Below are 23,348 nucleotides of genomic sequence, written 5' to 3'. Positions count from 1 at the left end.
TCTTATTTTGGGGTATGGATGGGTGGGAGGGGGAATGTTTTTGCATGTATGCATATCTCTGGGTGGGGGGTGTGGGGGGGAGTTGTATTAAGCACTTTGTGTTACATTTGATTCTATGAAAAGTGCTATATAAATAAAGTTTGATTGATTGATATAAATAAAATGCATAACAAATATAAAAATACTGCTGCAATTCTCCAATAAATAAAATACTTAAATACTAGTGTAGGTGCAGCATAAACTAAAATTGCAATGAAAAAAATATAGTGTTAATGCTCAGCAGGCTCTGTAAGCTGGTGTAAACAAAGGGTATGCCATATTTAAGGGTCTTTTTGACTTTAAAAAAACAAAATATTGCTGCAGCTCTCTTAAACTCTAAAGTGCTCTTATAAATATAACAATTATCAAATAAAAGTGCTACTGCAGCATTAATTAAATGACAGATTGTTTATATTCAGTATAAAAAAGAAAATAATGTCTGGGTTTTGCCCAGCTCGTTTTTCTTCACAGTAATGGTGAGAGTAGCCAAACACCTGATGGTGCCTTTTCAAATGTGTATGCATGTTCGACCTGTTGCCTCCTACATAAGCGATCGCGGTGAAACAATAACCTGTGTGCCGACATTGTTCCACACGTCTATCACTGTTTTCATAATTCACCTGGAATCCGAAGTTATCCCTCAAACGGGATTTGAATGACAGGGGGGCGCCTGCGCGCTCCGGTTTCCTGTTGTCTTTCGCCATGCATGCAGTTCGCTCTGTTTGATAGCACTGTATAACATTTTGATTTGCACTACTCATAGACAGTAAAAGAGGGGGGAACGCTGCTACTACAACTGCTAATAGTGATGCAAACGGAACACTAGAGCGGAGAGGTGTGTATCTCCTGCTCTGACCGCAGCTGGGAGGGACTGCTGCGTGAGGACTCGGCCGCCTGTCAGTGCTCTGGGAACGGGGGAGTGGCCGTTGAGCACCCGCTGCTCGTTTAGAAGTGTTAAGAGCGATACATGCTTTAGCGACAGCACAGGGTCTCCAAAAGTCACCAATAACACCAGAAAAAGTAGCTAGATTGGTCGCTGGTCGCTTTAAAAAAAAAAGAGTCGCCAGAGGGATCTGAAAAGTCGCTGAATATTGCGGCTAAGTTGCTAACACTGCCTGACCCTCATGCTCACCATGGAGCTAATAGACTCAATCCAATCGCTGGCAGCTACTGCGCACGTGCGAGCCGAGCCGGAGGCTAAATGGTCCGGGGGGAACTCCGACGACAAGTTTTAAGTTCCACACCGCAAAACAAGCCTGTACATTCGCCATATAATAACGTTATGTACGCCACGAACGGACCGCGGTCCACCTCTGTAACACCAAATACGTGCCTGTACCGTCACGGTACGGTACAAATACGTGTACCGTTACACCCCTAGTTTATAGTAACATTTAACTTAAAAACTTTGAACACAAATAACAAAATAAGCAACATGAATGAATAAATAACCAAAGATATAACATGTCTCTCCTCTGTAACAATATAATACTGTTGAAAAATTTAAAATATTGAACTGTGCTGTAAACCAAAAATCAAGTTAGAAAACAAATAAACACTTAAAGCCTTAAAGAGTAACATTTAAATATATTTTAAACAGCCTCATGTTTCCTCTGATAATCATAAATTACCTTTAACAGCAAACGAGACCATCAGTGCAAAGAAAGACGTTTTTATATAAACGGTGCTCCAAATTATTATGCAAATTGGAATTAAGTGTCATAAACATTTAATTTTTTGTATTTAATTTAAACTCATGGATGGTATTGTGTCTCAGGGCGCTTTGGATCATTGAAATCAATCTCAGACACCTGTGATAATCAGTTTGCAAAGTATGCCCAATCAAAGGAAATCTACTTAACAAGGACGTTCCACATTATTAAGCAGGCCACAGGTTTCAAGCAATATGGGAAAGAAAAAGGATCTCTGTGCTGCCTAAAAGCGTCAAATAGTGCAATACCTTGGACAAGGTATGAAAACATTAGATATTTCACGAAAACTTAAGTGTGATCATCGTACTGTGAAGAGATTTGTGGCTGATTCAGAGCATAGACGGTTTTTGTACGGAAAAAGGTAATATGAGGAAGGTTTCTGCCAGACAAATTCATCGGAATAGGAGAGCAGCTGCTAAAATGCCATCACAAAGCAGCAGACAGGTATTTGAAGCTTCTGGTGCCTCTGGAGTCCCGCAAACCTCAAGGTGTACGATCCAGAAGTTTTGCAGTTGTGCATATTATTCGGCCACCCCTAAACAATGATCACAAGCTGAAACAGTTGCAGTGGCCTCAGGAATACATGAAGACTCATCTTCAAACATTCTTGTTTACTGATGAGTGCCGTGTAACCCTGGATTGTCGGATGGATGGAGTAGTGGATGGTTGGTGAATGGCCATAATGTCCCAACAAGGCTGCGACGTCAGACAGGAGGTGGTGGAGTCATGTTTTGGGCCGGAATCATGGGGAGAGAGCTGGTCGGCACCTTCAGGGCAGGGTTCGACATAACCAATGGCCCGCTGGCCCAGGGCCAGTCAAATCATATGCAGGGCAAGTTGATTGGCCAGTCACTGTCCCGCCCGGGCCAGTAACGGCCAATCACAGTTCAGTATCTTTTTGTAGACTACATCATGGTTCATTGAAATGCGCATTGAGAGTCGGAATGAAAGCAGTGTTTATCAATATAATACAGGGTTCAACATAACTTTTTTTTCCTACTGGCCCGCCCGGGCCAGTGGATCCGAGTTTTACTGGCCCCTTGTATATTTTCACTGGCCCTGCACACACTTTTTTTTTCTTCATAATTTAGTGTCAATAATTATAATACCTGTATTAGAAAAATAAAGAACGATAACCAGATCTAAAGGGAATATCTATACTGTAACAGTATACAGTATCTCACAAAAGTGTGTACACCCCTAACATTTCTTCAAATATTTCATTATATCTTTCCATGCGACAACACTGAATAAATGACACTTTGATACAATGTCAAGTAGTCAGTGTACAGCTTGTATAACAGTGTAAATTTACTGTCCCCTCAAAATAACTCGACCCACAGCCATTAATGTCTAAACTGTTGGCAACAAAAGTGAGTACACCCCTAAGAAAAAATGTCCAAATTGGGCCCAAAGTGTCAATATTTTGTTTTGCCATCATTATTTTCTATCACTGCCTTAACCCTCTTGGGCATGTAGTTCACTAGAGCTTCACAGGTTGCAACTGGAACCCTCTTCTACCCATTCATGACGACATCAAGGAGCTGGTGGATATTAGAGTCCTTGCGCTCCTCCATCTCCCGTTTGAGGATGCCCCAAAGATGCTCAATAGGGTTTAAGACTGGAGACATGCTTGGCCAGTCCATAACCTTTACCCTCAGCTTCTTTAGCAAGCCAGTGGTCGTTCGGAGGTGTGTTTGGGGTCGTTATCATGTTGCAGTACTGCCCTGCGGCCCAGTTTATGAAGGGAGGGGATCATGCTCTGCTTCAGTATGTCACAGTACATGTTAGAATTCAATGAACTGTAGATCCCCAGTGCTGGCAGCACTCATGCAGCCCCAGACCATGACACTCCAAACACCATGCTTGACTCTAGGCAAGACACACTTGTCTTTGTACTCCTCACCTGGTTGCCGCTCCACACTCTTAACACCATCTGAACCAAATAAATGTATTTTGGTCTCATCAGACCACAGGACATGGTTGCAGTAATCCATGTCTGTTAAGTAAGTAAGCCGTAGTCTGTTTGTCTTCAGCAAAACTTTTTGTGGGGTTTCTTGTGCATCATCTTTAGAATAGGCTTCCTTCTGGGATGACAGCCATGCAGACCAGTATGATGCAGAGTGCGGCGTATGGTCTGAGCACTGACAGGTTGACCCCCCACCCCTTCAAGCCCTTCAGCAATGCTGGCAGCACTCATACGTCTATTTTCCAAAGCCAACCTCTGTGTACGACGCTGACCACGTGCACTCAACCTTCGTAAACTGGGCCGCAGGGTGGTATTGCAACATGATAACGACCCCAAACACACCTCCAAGATGACCAGTGGCTTGCTAAAAAAGCTGAGGGTAAAGGTTATGGCCTGGCCAAGCATGTCTCCAGACCTAAACCCTATTGAGCATCTTTGGGGCATCCTCAAACAGAAGGTGGAGGAGCGCAAGGTCTTTAATATCCACCAGCTCTGTGATGCTGTCATAAATGGGTGGAAGAGGGTTCCAGTTGCAACCTGTGAAGCTCTAGTGAACTACATGCCCAAGAGGGTTAAGGCAGTGCTGGAAAATAATGGTGGCCACACAAAATATTTACACTTTGGGCCCGATTTGTAAATTTTTTCTAAGGGGTGTACTCACTTTTGTTGCCAGCAGTTTAGACATTAATGGCTGTGTGTCGAGTTATTTTGAGGGGACAGTAAATTTACACTGTTATACAAGCTGTACACTGACTACTTTACATTGTATCAAAGTGTCATTTCTTCAGTGTTGTCCCATGGAAAGATATAATGAAAAATGTGAAGAAATGTAAGGGGTGTACTCACTTTTGTGAGATACTGTATATATATTCCCTTTAGATTTGGTTATTTTTCTTTTAGTTAATTATATGAAATGTTGATATTGCTCATACACATAATATAAAACCAGGCAAACATATTGAATTAGAAGCCTACAACTGAAAGTATGTTGAAAGAGTGGGCCAGTATTTTAAAGTCCAGTAGTTTGATGGTTGTTTTTATTCTTGAATTTGGGCAGTTTAATGAATAGTTCACCTGCAGAAGTCATGTGTGGTAGGCTGTTTTTATTACTTTCTCTATATGCATTAGGGATGTGAATGTGTCGACCGAATGACCGGTTTTCCACTTGCGCTCAAGTTGACTTTAAAAATAGAATAGAAATCCGAAAATCAGTGGGTTATGCCGTTTTTTTAATGGGAGATTTCACCGTGTATGTGAGTTCACGTCTGGTCGTGAGCGTCCGGTGTGGGACCATTTTTTCAAACTATTGATAAAAAACAATGCAGTGCAAAATATGCAGCATAAGTTAAACGCTCGTCTAAGACTATGACGTTAAATCACCTTAGAAACACACAATGCCTTCGTCCGATCACAGCAGCGTTTCACCGTGTGATCTAGCCAGCGAGTGAGCCGCCGCGCAGATGAACTGTGGTTTGTGGCTAAAATAATAACCGGGGATATTCTCCCCGTTAGCGATTTCAATGGGAAAGACTTCCGCGATCTGATTGAACGTCTCGAGCCTGAAAACACAGTGCCAAACTGCGCGACTATAGGAACTGTACAGTGAGCGGAGTCCCTCCGTTCGTTTCTGTCTACAACCGACACAATCACCGGAGTCGCATTCACAGCGTTTAAATAACGCCTCTCATTTGTATTACCATTGGGGCTTGCATGCAAATACTGTAACATTACGTCGGCAGATAAAGGAAAAGCGCAGTTATCATTTTCTGCACCTCAACCTCTGCTGTGGGAAGAAAGAAAGGGGGCAAAGCAAGTCGATTGATTTGTCGACTCGCAGGCGGACGGTAGGCAGCTCTGCCAACGGAGCGAGAGTGCACCCGCTTGTTGCTCCGCCTGTCAAAACGCACACGCATCGTTTGTCCACTGGCCTTTCATTAAAAAATATATTTTATATTAGGTTTATTATATTGAGTCTTAAATAAACACTGCTTTCATTACGACTCTCAACGCGCATTTCAATGAACCATGATGTAGCCTAGTCTACAAAAAGATACTGAACTGTGATTGGCCAGTCACTGGCCCGGGCGGGACAGTGACTGGCCAATCAACTTGCCCTGCATATGATTTTACTGGCCCCGGGCCATCGGGCTATACGTTATGTCGAACCCTGTAATAAACATAATATAAAATATATTTTTTAATTAAAGGCCAGTGGACAAACGATGCGTGGGCGTTTTGACAGGCGGAGCAACAAGCAGGCGCACTCTCGCTCCATTGGCAGAGCTGCCTACTGTCCGCCTGCGAGTCGACAAATCAATCGACTTACTTTGCCCCCTTTTTTTCTTCCCACAGCAGAGGTTGAGGTGCAGAAAATGAAGTGATAACTGCGCTTTTCCTGCCGCTGTAATGTTACAGTATTTGCATCAAAGCCCCAATGGTAATACAAATGAGAGGCTTTATTTAAACGATGTGAATGCGTCTCTGGTGATTGTGTCGGTTGTAGACAGAAACAAACGGAGGGACTCTATAGACAGTTCCTATAGTCGCGCAGTTTGTTTTCATGATCTACAATCAGATCGCGGAAGTCTTTCCCAGTGAAATCGCTAACGGGGAGAATATCCCCGGTTATTATTTTAGCCACAAACCCAGCAGTTCTTCTGCACGGCGGCTCACTCGCTCACTCACTGGCGAGATCTCACGGTGAAACGCTGCTTTGCTCGGACGAAGGCATTGTGTGTTCCTAAGGTGATTAGACGAGCGTTTAACATTATGCTGCATATTTTGCACTGCATTGTTTTTTATCAATAATTTGAAAAAATGGTCCCACACCGGACTCTTAATGTGAAGCTGACACTTCATGTAGAAGTACTGCATTTGGTCTGGTTGCACACCCAGTCCGATTTTCGGTTTGCGCATGCAGACTCTATGGTCACATATTCGTATTGGTCGCAGATTTCAGTGTAGTGTCAACGCGATTGAGAAGCCTATCCCTCCAGGTGATGGAAGCGGAGCGGGAGCCTTGTTTGAGACAGTTATTTGTCATCATAATGACTGATAATGGGGCTGAACCATCAAAGAAAATGCAATGAAGAAAAGCTAAAAGGGAGAGCGATAGACGGGCGGGAGGGGGTCGCCAAGCCACGTGTACACAATTTCACGGGACTGAACTAGCCTGCAGTGTTTACTCCTAAATGAATGAGCGGTACTAACACAAGCTTACTTTGCTTCACCATCATCAGATGACCATTATTCATCTGAAATAGTCATTATTTACAACAACATAAACACGTTACCTTATCGTGATCCATATTAACTGCTGTCTCTCGCTTTCTGTGAGGACACGGAATCTTTCAGCTCCGTGAGAGTAGTTAGGTGACACTGCATCAACTCATTGTAATCAGGTGTGTGTGGCACTGACTAGCATTAGTTGTCGCTAACCACTCTCACGGAGCCGAAAAGAGTCCGGTGCCCTCACACTTTCAACACACGGACATGCACTATATTGCGTCCTAATCATTTGACACTCGCACGGCCGGCACGCGCTAGAAAACAGCTTTACGACAGCTGGCGTCGTAAAAATACTACCGCTTTTGTCCAAATCGGCCGCCAACTGACAAAGTTACTCATAGTGGCTTTAACAGCTAAAGCTTCCCTCACCAAACCTATTATCCAAAATGGGTCGTGACGTAGGGCTGGGCGATATGACGATATCATATCGTGGACGATATGAAAGTGTCTACCGGGAGAGATTTGGCCATACCGTTTATACCGCAGAGAAAAAAAGTTCATGTGGCATAGATGGAGCGGGAGGCAGCTGTCCCTCCGAGTCCCTATAGTTACACTGCAGTTACACCGCCGCGCCACACGGGGGCTCTGCAGCAGAGTTCTGGCCTGCAATACAGCTTCTCTACCCGCAACAGAAGAAGCCTCATCTGTTGCTCTAGCTGTCTAGCTTCGGTGCTCCATCACTACAAGTAACAAACCAACTCCGTGTCACGGTGGCAGAGCAGCTGGTATTAACGGTCAAAAATGTCATCGGGCAAAGGAAACTTGCTTGCTGCTTCAGCGTGCTCTTGCCGTGACACAGAGTTGGCTTGTTTTAAGCCGCAAACTACATGGGTTAGCTCTCGTGAGCTAGCTGGCTAATAATGACATATTTAGCATCTACTCGGGTGCTGTTATTGTTAGAGACAGCCAGCAAGGCTGGTTTTATGTAACTTTATAACATGTCAAACTTGAAAATATTATTTGTGTTGAAGCTGGAGTTAAAGTATTACCAGACATTTGCTCATTAGTTAATGTTGACAGCTTTTTTAAATGAAGATGAGCAAATACTTCAGGAAAATTCAAGTCTTTCAATATTTTGATATAGGCTACTATCAATTGGAAAATGTAGGCTCTTTGGTTGATGCTGTCATTTTTATTTTTGCACTGACTGACTAAAGCCAGACTGATGTGGTATTTTGCACCAGTTTTTCTTATGTATGGAAATTTAAATTCCAAGCAAAAGATGAAAATAATCTAATGTGATAACAGTTCAGTACGGTTATTGTAATCCATTGAATTTAAAGGACAAATACTATATTGTGATATATATCCATATCGTGATATAAAATTACCTATATCGTGATATAAGATTTGGTCCATATCGCCCAGCCCTATCGTGACGTATGTCATGCGCCAGCTTCTGAGCCACTCCTTCTGTTTGCTGATTGGACTGGTAGAAATCTGGCGTGATAGATCCCACTAATATACCATACACCCAGACTGACTACTGAAGGGAAATGAAAATTGAGCGGAAGTGTGTAGGCGGGCGTTGCCAGGCTAGTGGCAGACTTGAGTGCTGCTAGAATTACCTTTTTCCCAGGTTTCCTGAGTCCTGTCACTTGCTTAAATCATGTATTCCTCCCTGCCAATCTACAGTGCAGCCAACGTCCAAAGACAGGTGCCGTCAGCTCCATCAAAGCTCTCTGGATTGCCTTCCCGACCGCCTGCCACCATGCTAATACAGCCTGCACCAAACCGGCCCCCCACCATTTCTACACCTCCTTCATCCTTTCCTTCTCCTCCTCCTGCCTGCAGAGGCTTTGAACGGCTTGTATTCATTTGGAGCTGAAATGCCTCCTCCCCAGCCTCTTCCCCTGTAGCCTGATATCTGTAGTCTCTGTCTTAGACTTTTGGAAGGAGAGGGACGCTGCTGCCCCCCCCCCCCCCACACACACACACCCCCCCATCACTACCTAACACTTGATCAGCTCTTTTGTCCTCATGTGGGGGCTCATTTGTATGTATTTATCACTGGCTATTTTTTTAAACCTTTCTTTTTTCTCATTCCTTTTCAACCTTATATATTCCCCTTTTTTATATCTCCTGCTTTCTGTTCAAATGCCAGTGTTTGACATGCAATTGTCACTGCTTGCTTCTTCCAGGCCATCAGAGTAATGGAGGTACCGGTGGTAAAGATAAGAGAAGGCGAAGCGGTTGGCGAGGAGAAAATGATGATAAAATCTATAGTCAATATGGTACAGTACAGTGTCTGCCTCTCTGTCTAACTCTCTACTTTGATGGGAACTTGGGACAGCTGCATGACTCTTAATTCACTCTGGCTGGTCAATCATTGTGCATGGTCAAGTCACCAATGGTGAAGGGATTTTTGGATGAATATTTAAATGTAAACCAAGTAATGCTGAGACCTAGACTGCTCTATAACAGAGATTTGCACTCAAATGTCAATGCAAGCTTCTAAGCTGTGGAGTAATATTAAAGGAATTGCAAGGCTTTTCTACTTATCCTCATGGCATTTAAAAATGGCTAATATCCAGAGGCAAATGTTGTAGGCAAAATAATTCAACAGGTTTTGTAGTGTGGTTAATTGGAATTACTCGATGAAGCTTTCATTTGTGAGTTTTATCTTCGGTTACATTTTTTTTTAAACAATTGGCTTAATGTGAAAAAAATGTCATTCTTTCTGAAAGTGAGATGAGAATATCAATAACAATGCAATGTCTTCACAGAGCCAGAATCAGTGTGTCATTTTCTTAAATCGGCAACACTGCAAGCAGTACGAAACCGCTAGCTTGGCTTTGTTCAAATTATTGTGAGTTGTCCAATTCACTACAGTATCTACACCTCTTAAGCTCACTCATTAACGCATAGCTTTGCTGTATGTGCCGTCATTTTTTTTCATCAACAACAACAACAATGTTTCCCTCTCTGGCAAGGACTTGTTGCAGCCTTTACCAGCTAGTTAGGGCTTTGTTGTCGGCTAACATGCTCAGCAATGAGAGGGAACATGTTAACGTTGTATATATGCTAACTTTGTCATTTCGACGAGTTAAGGTAAAGCTGGAATCTACTCAGATGGCAATTGTGCCTAATTACAGACTCCTAGAGCTGCTAGCTAGGCTGTCAACTTTGTATGTACGGATTAAACAAAGTAAATGTTCACTAGTAACTGTAGATATGTTGGTAGGTGAACTGAATCATGTCTGTTGTTGGCGGCTAATTTGGGTCTTTAAGCTAAATTGGGGTACGATACGATTTGTATTGATTTGCTCATCTCACCTTTTTAGAAAGAAAACAAATTTGTGTATTTCCAAAAGTGTTAAACTATTCCTTTAACACACCTGTGTCTGAAGCAACATTGATCTTAACTGTGTAACACTAAATCTATTTCTAACGGTGTATGTCACTCCCCTGATGTCGCCCCACTACTTTTGCCTTGGTTGTGTGTCACCTACTCAAACCCATCTTTCTCAGGTGTTTTGTTTTTGGGGCTCTTCCCCTCCTGCATGGCCTGCTCTGACCATGAGCAGCGCAACAGTTTCTCATTTCATTTGTGCCCTTTGTTATTGAAGCCATTGATTCAAAGAACTGGACTCTGACTCAGATTAATGCATTTTGTCATCTGTGCCGCAGAAATTATTATTTTCATGCTGCACTAATTCTTTTGGTGTATGGCATGGAGGAGAGAAACGGTATGATTGTGTCTACTGTGTGTAAGCGTGAATGATTATGTACTACGGCCTATTTTCTCCTGGTGGATTAAAGATGCACAGTGGTTATAAATAGGGGTTTGCACGTGAACACGTCTTACCATTTGGTAAATCATAACCGCTTGGGAAAAATCAATAAACGAAAACCGCTTGGAAAATTACTTCATTTATTTCCAGGAGTGGGGGGCGGCCTGAGCTACTGTAGGCTACTAAAGCAGATAACACACCCACCCCATATTAAACGGTTTAATCTGTAGGGGAGAGTGGCCTAAGTTGTGCAACTTTTAACTCAAAGTGACTTTAAAGTAAGGCCTTGACAGTAAAGTCTCCAACTCAAATATGTACATATATTTCAGGGTGTTGTGCATCCCTGGCAAATTTGATGCAGCAGTTTAGGGCTGACATCGTGCTAACTGTATAGACTCAAAATGTAGCATACCAAAGCACTAAAACATGTGTCAAATGTTTTCAAACTTGTCTATAATTGTTCAGACACAATAATCAAAAAACCTTGATCATGGAAATTTTACTTTGAAAGGCAAAACACAGTTTTTTTTAGCTTAAATGTGCTTATATCTTATTCCGTGTGTCTCCCTTCTTTACAGGATGAGTCAAATGGATGGCTCTTCTTAAATATGTGGTCACATTTCCAATTTCTTCCACGGTTTTCTAGAAACAAGGGGTGGCACAACTTCGAAAATGCACAACTTAGGCCACTCTCCCCTACATGAGAAAATTGTAGCCGTGTACCGGTTTAGACATTTTTGTAAACGTTCTCACCCGTAGTTATAAGAGCTCACCTTTCTTGGTATACTTACATTTTTTTCACAAAACAACAATGTGAATCTCAATTTATAAAATGTATTAACAGCTTACTAGCACCAAATTTCCTCATTTGAATCAGTCATCAATAAAATAATGGACTAATCTTGTTAACTAATTATAAAGAATATCTTCATATAATTGAATGAACTAATACATTGGCAGCCTCACCAACAGAGCTAACACACCTTTCCTTCACATGCTATGGTCATTTGCTTAATGACTGTGCTTTGTTACATTTGCTTTACCAGGGCTTTACCATCATGCACCGCTTAATCACTCCATATTGTGATTCTTCTTATTCAGGACATCAGCAGCCCGTGCTTAATGACAGACAACGTCCAGGAGTTTGGCGATGGGGACAACACTGAATATGAGACGGTGTTTGTGCTCACAGACTTTGATTCCTCTGACTACAGCTACCTATACAAACGCGAGAACCGCATTGTCGGACCACCTGTTGTGCTGTACTGTGCTGCCAAGGGGGAAGTAAGTCATTGATTTACAACATATTTATTTACCATAGCGAACTGTGTCTCTAACTCGATTCTTGCATATAATGATGTTCGTTAATTTGATTTTTTCTACTTATATGTCCTTACCTTGGTCTAAAGTAGGGGTTCCCAACCCTTTTTGTTCCAAAGACCGGCATATTAATTTGAAAAAATCCAGGGCCCGGTTGTCAATCTTAATGCCAAAATTGGAATATGCAGCATTGCATTTTGTACACACTTCTAAACATATGCCTTACACAGTGGTTAGTTTACACTTTTGTTGTTGTTGTGTATTATGCTGTAGGTGCAACAGAGGCAAAAACATTTGACATTTTACTTGCCTGCCTTCAGAAACATAGAAAAATAGGTTTCCTCCCCCAGAAAAAATTGAGATTCAAATACATTGTTTTCCGCATTCTGGTGAGTATTAAATAACTAGGGCTGTCAAACGATTACAATTGTTAATCAGATTAATCACAGGGTAGCTGTGGATCAATCATGATTTATCACGATTAAAAAAAAAATTCAAATTTTCTCTGTATATTGTTGTAGGAACGGAAAGATGAATGACAGAAGGTGGATATACACATTTAAAATGTGTTATTTTAATCATGGCAAATCCAAATGATGGTGTTCATACTGAACATAAATAAAAAATTAAACTAAAACATACCTCACTATAATTCAATTTGGCCGTCTATTTGCTAGGGCTGCTCGATTATGGCAAATTATAATCACGATTATTTTGATGATATTGTAATCACGATTATTAAAGACGATTATTCACTGTAGGGATGCCCCAAAATGAAAATTCTGTAAATTCTTTCAACATTGCATAAATTAAACTCCCAAATGTGCTCCTCAAACATAGCCTACAACGAAAAAGCCACCCTAAATAAATAAACACCTTCAAATCTAAGAGTAAAATTAATATTTTACTAGGGATGTGATTGTGAACAACTCATTTTTATTTTTATTATTTTTTTTTAAGATATTTTTTGGGGCATTTTTATGCTTTAAAGGACAGAGACTACTATGTGTCAATAGGCAATTTCACATCTGAGCGGACACATATTGAATGCGGGGTCCCCCAAGGTTCAATTATTGGGCCTCTTCTGTTTAACATCTACATGCTCCCACTAGCTCAGATTATGAATAAGAACAAATGATGCTACCATAATTATGCAGACAACACACAAATTTACATAACCATATCACCAGGAGACTACAGTCCGATACAAGCACTGAGTAAGTGCATTGAACAAATCAATGATTGGATGTGCCAACATTTCCTTCAATTAAACAACGACAAAACTGAAGTAATTGTCTTTGGTGCCAAAGATGAACAATTAAAAGTCAGCGCACAGCTTACATCTGTTACGCTAGAAACCACACACCAAGCCAGAAATCTTACTTGAATTTCAAGAAACACATTAAATCAATTAATAAGTCAGCATACTACCACCTTAAAAACATACACAACAAAAATATAAACGCCTTAGACTGTCCACAATAAAAGGCCACTCTGAAATGTTAATTTATTTGCTTTATTGGGGGTCTGGGGACTCGCAACCAGTCAGTATCTGGTGTGACCACCATTTGCCTCATGCAGTGCAACACATCTTCTTCGCATAGAGTTTATCAGATTGTCAATTGTGGCCTGTGGAATGTTGGTCCACTCCTCTTCAATGGTTGTGCGAAGTTGCTGGAGACGGCTTATGGTGGAGAAATGAACATTCAATGCACGAGCAACAGAACTGGTTGACATTCCTGCTGTCAGCATGCCAATTGCACGCTCCCTCAATGCTTGTGGCATCTGTGGCATTTTGCTGTGAGACAAAACTGCACATTTCAGGGTGGCCTTTTATTGTGGACAGTCTAAGGCACACCTGTGCACTAATCATGATGTCAGATCAGCATCTTGATGTGGCACACCTGTGAGGTGGGATGGATTATCTCAGCAAAGCAGAAGTGCTCACTATCACACATATAGACAGATTTGTGAACAATGTTTGAGAGAAATGGTACAATTGTGTATCTGGAATGAATTTTAGATCTTTAAGTCCATCTCATGAAAAATGGGAGCAAAAACAAAAGTGTTGCGTTTATATTTTTGTTGAGTGTATCAAGAATTAAAGGACTTATGTCTCAGCAAGATTTAGAAAAACTTGTCCATGCATTTATCTTTAGTAGACTTGACTACTGTAACAGTGTCCTTGCAGGCCTTCCAAAAAAATCTATCAGACAGCTTCAGCTAATTCAGAACGCTGCTGCTCGAGTCCTCACTAGGACCAAAAAAGTGGATCACATTACCCCAGTTCTGAGGTCTTTACACTGGCTTCCTGTCACTCAAAGAATTGATTTCAAAATACTGATGTTGGTTTATAAAGCACTAAATGGTTTAGCGCCAAAATACATTACTGATCTGCTGATACGTTATGAACCGTCCAGAGCCCTTAGGTCGTCTGGGAAAGGTTTACTTAGGGTGCACTCACACTAGTGCCATTTGACTGTTCCGTGTTCAGCACGATTCAGCACGATCCCCCCCCCCCCTCCCCACTTCCCCCACTGGCCCGTGGTCACACTGCTCGTGGCCTGGGCACACTTGCACCTTGCCTACGTCACCATGCGCGTTTAGGATTCGGAGCGTAGTCTACTTGTAGGCTATACGACTGTTTGTGAATATTTTCATCCAGCCAAATTTGCATCAAATATTCCACTTCCACATTAGAGCAACGAGAATCCTTAAGCTATTGTTGTTTTTTAATGTAGCTTTGACGTAATAGGTTGCGGTGGACAGTCTCATATTTGTGCAGCACGCTGTTTATTATTAATATAACGGCCCGTCATCAGACCATACGTATATACCGGATGGTTTTATACACATCGATCGCTCCATCAAATCCAAGTCAGAACTTTTTGTATGGGCAGAGATCGTTTTTGTCTTTAGTGTCTTTATAAAGTTTCTTGTTAGTGTAGGCTACTGTTTCCTTATCACCGGGCCGCGGTGTGTTGTTTTGGGTTCGTCTCCACCGCCATGCGTAAAGGCAGTTATGAAACACGAAAACCTTTTTGCTGTGCTTTCTGAGCTGACCTAATTAGCTCTCTCCCTCTTTTATTAGCCCACACCTAGGCCTACACACACGTTAATTCTCACACATTATAGCTACTATCTGGAACAAACTCCCAGAAAACTTGAGGTCTGCTTCAACCTTCTTTTAAATCGAGTCTGAAGACTTTTCTGTTTCCATTTTAACCTGTACTTTTAATTTAATTTAAATGTTTTACTTCTTTTCATTCGCTTTTAAATGTCTTCTAATGTGTTTTATGTATTTTAATCTTGCCCCTGTAAAGCACTTTGAGTGGCCTTGTTTGAATTGTGCTATATAAATAAACTTGCCTTGCCTTGCCTTGCCTTGCCTTGCCTTTAATGATAGTGCAGAGAGACAGAGGTGAAATGGGGCAGAGAGGGGAGTGACATGCAGAGAACGACTGCGGGCGAGAATCCCCGGATAATTTTAGCCGTAAAGCCACAGGGCTTTTCTGTGCGGCGGCTCACACTGGCGAGGTGTCACTGTGAATGACACTGTTACCCACTGTCACAGAGTTTCAACTGGCAATCGCTGCTTCGCTCGCGCAAAGCTTTTTTGTTTCGATTTCTTGGGCGAGTACTTTAACTTTATGCTGAATAAACCATTGCACTGCAGTCGCTGAAAGCAAAAGTGTTCGGGCGGGGGCGGGGCAGAGCGGAGCGCACACAGAAGGGTTCGCTGCATTTACCACACAAGACACGGCGTGCGACACAATGATCGTGCTATTACGATAATCTTGTTTTCATGATCGAGGGAAGCCAAAATCGTAATCGAAATTGAATTTCAATTAATTGCCCAGCCCTACTATTTGCTATGCCCCTTAAAGGTGAAGTAAGCGGTTTATTTATGTTAATATAATAGGGCTGTCAAAATGAACGTGTTAACGCAGGGTGATTCATTTCTGGAATTAACGCTTTAATTTTTTTATCGCAATTAACGCATGTGCAGAATGATCCGCCCCGTGCATCCCACCGGCTCTGTACTACAGTCACTCTAACGTTATGGCTCACCCAGGATCAGTAGCTGCGTGCAGCCAAACATAGCAGCACGTTAGCCCTTGCCGTGTTTTAATCTGCTAACTGTCACGTCTGTGTCGGGGGCATTGATAGTATATAATATCAACTGCCGCGGGTGACAGTTGATGTCGGGAGCAACAGGAGGAGAAACATTGTCCGCTCTGTACAGAGCCCGCGAGGACACAAACGTCTGCAGTTTTCAGAGGTGTGTGTAAGTAGACATCAACATAACGCCGGCTTCCTGGCACAAATGAACAGTCCCTAGGACGTGTTCGTGCGTACAAACACACACACACACACACACACACACACACACACACACACACACACCGTGGACTGTAATCAAGTTGTATTCAAGAATGCACAACTTATAGATTCACCAAATAAATGCCATTATATAGCCTATATTTGCCCAAAGACATAGTAAAGAGACAGACAAATTGAATTATGGTGTGGTAGGTAGGTATATACAGTCCCCTCCATAAGTATCGGAACAGTGAGGCCAATTCCTTTATTTTTGCTGTAGACTGGAAACATTTGGGTTTGACACCAAAAGATGAATATGAGACAATAGATCAACATTTCAGCTTTCATTTCCAGGTATTCACATCTGGATCTGATACACCTGAGAAGATAGCATTTTTTTTAAAAGGAACACCACATTTTTAGGCAAGCAAAAGTATTGGAACAGATAGACTTTAAATAAATGAAAGTGAATAAAACGTAATATTTTGTCGCAAATCCTTTGCTTGCAATAACCGCATTAAGCCTGTGACCCATTGACATCACAAAACGTTTGCATTCTTCTTTTGTGATGCTTTTCCAGGCTTTCACCGCAGCCTCATTCAGTTGCTGTTTGTTTTGGGGGGGTTACTCCCTTCGGTCTCCTCTTTAGCAGGTAAAATGCATGCTCAAGCGTTTAAGTCTGGAGATTGACTTGGCCAGTCTAAAACCTTCCATTTATTGCCCCTGATGAACTCCTTTGTTGTTTTTGCAGTTTTTTTTTATCATTATCTTGCTGCATGATGGAGCATCTTCCAATCAGTTTGGTTACATCTTTCTTTAAATAGGCAGACCGAATGTTTCTGTAGACTTTTAAGTTCATTTTGCTGTTGCCATCATGTGTTACTGTGTTGTTGTCAAGATGAACCTTTACCAAAGTGATGGAAAGGCTAAATTTTGGAGAAAGAATCGATCTACTCATGATCCCAAACTTAAGAGAGTAACCCCCTAACACAAACAGCAACTGAATGAGGCTGCGGTGAAAGCCTGGAAAAGCATCACAAAAGAAGAATGCAAAAGTTTGGTGATGTCAATGGGTCACAGGCTTGATGCGGTTATTGCAAGCAAAGGATTTGCGACAAAATATTACGTTTTATTCACTTTAATTTATTTAAAGTCTATCTGTTCCAATATTTCTGCTCGCCTAAAAATGTGGTGTTCCTTTAGAAATAATGATATCTTCTCAGATGTGTATCAGATCCAGATGTAAATACCTGGAAATGAAAGCTGAAATGAATTGTCTCATATTCATCTTTTGGTGTCAAACCCAAATGTTTCTAGTCTACAGCAAAAATAGAGGAATTGGCCTCACTGTTCCGATACTTATGGAGGGGACTGTATTTTAGTTTGATTTAAATTTATTTTCAGTATTAAAACCATCATTTGGATTTTCAATTAATAAAAATACTAATTTTAGTACATATCCACCTTCTGTCCGTTCATACAACAATATACAGAGAAAATTCAAATTTTTCGGGCATATTTCGAATGGTAAAATTAATCGTGATTAATCCACAGAATCCTGTGATTAATCTGATTTAAAAATTACTAGTGCAGAGCGAGTGGGATGTATTGGGTGGGTCATTCTGCACATGCGTTAAAAAAATGTATGCATTAATTCATTTCATCCCCCTGCGTTAAAGCGTTCATTTTGACAGCCCTAACAATAACACAAAAATCAGTAAGACTTTCATCTTTCAGTCCCTTTTGTTTTTTCCAAACCATACTTTTTGATGTTTTAGTTTTATAAATAATAGTGCTGTGTCAAGGACTAAGTCCGCTATTGCGGCATTCCACATATAGTGACCATATTTCTATAGAGAGCTGAAATACAAGTTGCTGTGTATGATCTGGGTGGTCTAAATACATCACATTATATTGATATCTCGGCGGATAAATTGGGTCAAAACAATTGAATTCAAAACTTGATTTCAAATTCAAAACCCGTACTGCGGCATCTACAGGAGCGGAGGTGTAGTTCCAACCTTTTTGAAACTTGAAATTTCTTTTTTCAAAATATTGAAACATTGTTTGTTTTTTAAGCACAGCCCTTATACATATTTTGATAAAACAATTGTAGTTTCCTCTAGAAGTAAATGAGTCCATGTGAAGTCTTTAGTATTGTCTGTAGTGTTCCGGTGAAGCTGATCATTGCTCTTGACCTCCTCCACAGCCTCTCCAGTTCTCATGTCGTCCCCTCTACTCCACCACCATGCTCAACCTGTCCATGTGTTTCACCGGCTTCAGGAACAAAGATGAAATGGTGAGGGATTCTTTATTTATAGAAGGTTGATGAATGAAAAACCTTCAATTATTCCTAAACTTTTTTTCTGTGAAAAAAGTCAGTGTTATTGGACTCAAGCTTTTCTTATCAACAGATACACGGATCTGTTGTTCCCATGTATGTTAATGGGAACATCATACATACATGATGCATGGACATGGCATCTGAGTTAGTTTTATAGTTCATTTCTGCTTTCATCAGTTTGTCCTTTTGTGAGGTGGAAGTGGCACTGAGCCATGGCCTGGACAGTAGCATGATGGAAAAGGGGCTTTTCCACTGCACAATATGGCAAAGCTAATAGCTATATGATAATATATTATGTCCATATGGTCATTTAAAACTCCCAACTCCCAGGACTAAAGTCACAATTTATCTGCCATGTCTTCCGTGGTTGTCTTTGCTTCTTAGTGAATAAAGTTCATTTCTTTCAAAGATTTTTTTATTGAATGTTAGTAACAAAGTTGTAGCACAATGAATACAAATTTTTTCCCGAACATACACCACCCACATCCCACCCTCACACCCAACAACACAAAATATCCACTACAAGAAACAGAAATAAACAATCAATATGAAAAAAAAATGAAAAAACACATAAAGAAATAAAATTGAATCAAATAAAAGAGGGCGGGGGGGAGGTAGCTACTCTTCTATAGTTGTTGTTGGTTTTTTAAAATAATTTAGGAAGGGGCGCCAAATTCTGTCAAATTTATTCTCGGATGAATAAAGTTCATTTAACAAGTTCCTTCCAATACCTACCATACAAAGAATACATGGTATTTGGGGAAAAAAATGCATGTACCAGTGCTTCCCGACAACATTTAATCATGGACCATAATAGTCTCAAGAATGCAGGACCTCTTTGTGCGTTTCCTGGGTAGTTGATTTACCCTCTAAAAAGATAACAGGCCACATGAACCTTTAAGTTGCGACCTTTAAGAGTTCCTAGAACTAAACCTTCCTGGTACTTTTGGTGGTAACTACCTGGAAAAATGTCAAGAAAGAAAAGCCAATGGCATGGCAACATGGCTGTCATAATACCCCTTGATATTTCATTTGTCTTTGTGTGCTTAGCTTGTGCTTTGTAATTTTGTTTTCCATGTAGAAGAACTGGGTGAATCTGGTCCATCACATGGGTGGGACCATCCGCAAAGACTTCAGTACCAAGGTTACTCACCTCATCGCCAACTCCACTCATGGAGAGAAATACAGGGTGTGTACAGGCCTACTTCTTGAGTTACTGTGATCTGGAAATGTTTTTACTCTGTGTGTAATCAGTTTAGCTTTCATTTCACTGTCATTGTCAAGAAGACCACTCAGACCCGTTTTTTAAAATCTGAATTGAATTCATGGCCTACTCCCTGGAGATATATAGAGCTATAGGAATGCCTGGATGAAAAGATGGCCAATTTGAATGGTCTTGTCTTCTCGCTACATGGATTAACAGATGCTTGATACTATATTTATTTATTTTATTTTTTTTCCTCCTCTGCCTTTTCCCCTTGTGAAGGGTGTATTTATTTCGAGCATAAAAAGACTAACTATAACAGGAGCCTGGTGTCTTCATGACACAGTCAATGTTTTCCATTTCAAAGTGTGATGCAAACTAAAAAACAAAAGCTTAAAACGGAACTGTTTCAACCACCTGTTTCTGTGTTGTGCCTGAAGTGGAAAGCGTTTTTACCTGTGGTATTATTAGTACTGTTATTTTGAGTGACAGGGCCATCACAGGGCTGTACGCTTATTTGTTTAGGTGGTAGCACTGGTGCTAGCAAGCAAAAAAATTCAGTAGTACAAAAATAAATTTGGTAGCAAGCAAAGTATGATCGAAAACTTGCATAACCCTAACCCTTGCATTTCACTGTAATTACCTTTGAGCATGTCATCTTGGTCTCATTTGAGATTCTCAATTAATATTATATCCTAGTGTGTGCAGTAATAATTATAGAAGAATGAATAGGGGTGCACTGATTGCAATTTAGACAAAAGAATCTAACCTGCCAATTGCAATTTTTTGCTGATTCAGAATAATTTTTCCCCATAAAAATATAAAAATAATATCTATATCTATATATGTTTTGTATATACATATAATTATTATATTAATAATAAACATTTTTAGAAAATGTCCTTCTGTTAATTAAAACCAAACTTTAAAACATTGAACATAGCCTATTAAATAAATAAGTATACATATTGGTACAATTTAGGATAAATTAAATAAGTTGTTGTGAATGTGTTGGAAGTTGTTCTTCAGTGGCTTGTTTCAAACTTTGTTTTTAGACAACTGTTGACTGCTCTCTGCAGCTGAATGAGTTGCCTTTCTAGCTAGAGCACTGCAGGGCTGTGAAGCGCTAACTTCCTGTTCTTACCAGCTTCAAAATAAAAGTCAACTCACGTTTGGCTAGTAACAGGCTTTTAAAGGTAACATATTATGCACTTTGCTGTCAATTTTATATGGACTAAGTAGTCCCTAATACTTCTTTTTTTAGATGTTTGCTGAAAAACCCGTTCAGATCATTTATTGTAGCAAGCCTCTATACCCTGATTGTCCTCTGGTCTCAGGATGACCTATATTTGTGCGATCTGGCTGGCCCCTCCCACCTCTCTGCCGGGCTTTCTTTATATGGCCATGGGGCTCTCCCACCGTCTCTGCCGTGCTCTCGCGATACTAGAGAGACACTACGTGAGTCGTGACTGCGAACAGAGTTGTTTACTCGGCTAAGCTAAGAGAACAGTTTGACATGACCTGACATGATTAAAACAGTAGCTTCAAAGTTTGATTTCTACATATCTTCCCATCCTTTGTCATGTTAAAAACGAGTAATTTTCAGACTGCTGTGGGGAGTATAAACAGCGTGTTATGAGCAAAACTTGGTGCTACAACAGAAGCTACAGGGGCGCTAACGCTAAAAATAAGACTAAAAGCACCACACAAATCAGTGAAAAAAACATTTTCAAAATTGACTTCCACACTATTAAGTTACAATCCTTTGTCCTGTTAAAAACGAGGTATTTCCAGACTGGTATGGGTAATAGAATTATGTTTTTATGAGCAAAAGCTGAATGCTTGTCCCAAAGCTAAATAGCTATACACCAGTCAGGCAAACATACCAATAAAAACATTTCTTTCAGTTTCACTGTTTGCAAAAACCCACAAGTAGCTTCCTATCCGTTGTGTTATTAAAAACGAGGCATAGACTGCTGTAGTTAAGATGTTAAGATTACTAATGTGGGGGGGGAGCATCGGAAACATGGACATATAAAGAAAATATGGGGATGTGGCTGTGCCGACTATTACGTAATAGACGGCGAGAATTCTGACTGGAGTATATTGGGGGGGAGGGGTGGGGGTTTCAGAAAGGGGGACAGTGAGAAAAGGAGAGATTGTTATTTTTTTTTATATTTTGGCAGTCTCTAGGCACACCGTGGCCCCATGGATATGTTAGAACACATTTAAAAAGTGCATTTAGCATAATATGTGACCTTTAACTTGAAGGCGCACAGGAAATGTTCTGTTTGCACACGCGCTAACTTAACTGCGGTAATCTCCTTCCGGTTATTACCGTTGGTGAAGTTTTTATATGGTAGAATCGCTGCACGAGCACAGATCCCGAGGACACATATCTTTCACCAGCCAAAGTGAAGGGTGTACTCAATAACTTACTTGCCTAAGACTACATTTACCCCCATTTGGAGTGTTAATGTAGAGCCCTCTAAGCAGTGTTGTGCATCTCTCCTCTGTGTTTCAAAGACAGCCTCTCCTCATTATCAACTAGCACTAGTGCGAATGGACTTGTATTCATCATCGCACGTGATCAATTTCAGTAGCAAATGCGATCAAAACTGTCGCACTGTACAGCCCTGCATCAGGAGTAATGAAGACAGACCCGGGAGATAGTTCTTCTCTGAGCACTGACAGTGGAACTATATGAGAGTTGGTTGTAAAACTGCACAGCTATATATCATGGCCTTCTTTCTGTGGCTACCTCTGTCTCTGGGTCGCACATGAACTCACTGTTTTTTCTCTTCTCATTCAGCTGGCAGTGTGCATGGGGACGCCCATCCTGACCCCATCCTGGATTCTGAAGGCCTGGGAGAGAAGAGATGATGTGTAAGCTCAACATGTGGAAAGAAAGCTCATTTACCCTCTCCTGTTTAAGATTGTGTTTTATAATGACGTTGGCATTTCTGAGTTTGAAGAGGCGGGATCAACGGGCCTAGATCAAAATGCCTCTGTACGCATTGGATAGACCTTAAACCAATTAGACCAATGATCGCAGCTTCACTGTCGTCATTATGTTAAGCCTGCCTCTAGCTTCCCTGGGCGTTTGTGATTGGTGCCAGAATCTTTGGGAGGAAGTAAACTGGGCCAAACAGTGGTTGGGTCCAGACTAGTCTGCAGAGCAAAATCAAATTGCCGGCAGACTCGGCTGAGTTCAGCCCGGCTACCTACTCTGGCTCTACATTTGCAAAGCATTCAAGTAGTTTTCAAATTTTTAGTTGTAGTGTCTGTCTCTTTCAGTGACATAGTGATCCATTGATGGCAGGCCAAGGTGAAAGTTGTCTGTTGTCTGCTCTCTGTCAGTGTCTTTACTCAGTGAAAGATTGTTTGTTAAAGAGGACCTATGATGCTTTTTGAC

At 41.0% G+C, this 23,348-nt stretch overlaps 1 protein-coding gene across 1 annotated transcript in view; it reads left to right on the top strand.

Moving 5' to 3' along the window:
- Positions 1-23,348, top strand: part of ect2 (epithelial cell transforming 2) — a 106,395-nt gene that overhangs the window by 5,716 nt on the left and 77,331 nt on the right. The window contains exons 4-8 of the mRNA XM_080032528.1: positions 9,150-9,242; positions 11,844-12,026; positions 18,595-18,684; positions 19,811-19,918; positions 22,746-22,819. Of these exons, the coding sequence (XP_079888654.1) occupies positions 9,150-9,242; positions 11,844-12,026; positions 18,595-18,684; positions 19,811-19,918; positions 22,746-22,819 (548 nt within the window). The remainder of the gene's footprint in view (positions 1-9,149; positions 9,243-11,843; positions 12,027-18,594; positions 18,685-19,810; positions 19,919-22,745; positions 22,820-23,348) is intronic.

Source organism: Ammodytes marinus (genome assembly GCF_949987685.1).
Source record: "Ammodytes marinus genome assembly, chromosome: 8".
In the NCBI taxonomy this organism is placed as follows: domain Eukaryota; kingdom Metazoa; phylum Chordata; class Actinopteri; order Uranoscopiformes; family Ammodytidae; genus Ammodytes; species Ammodytes marinus.
This window is presented reverse-complemented; position numbering and strand designations above follow the sequence as displayed.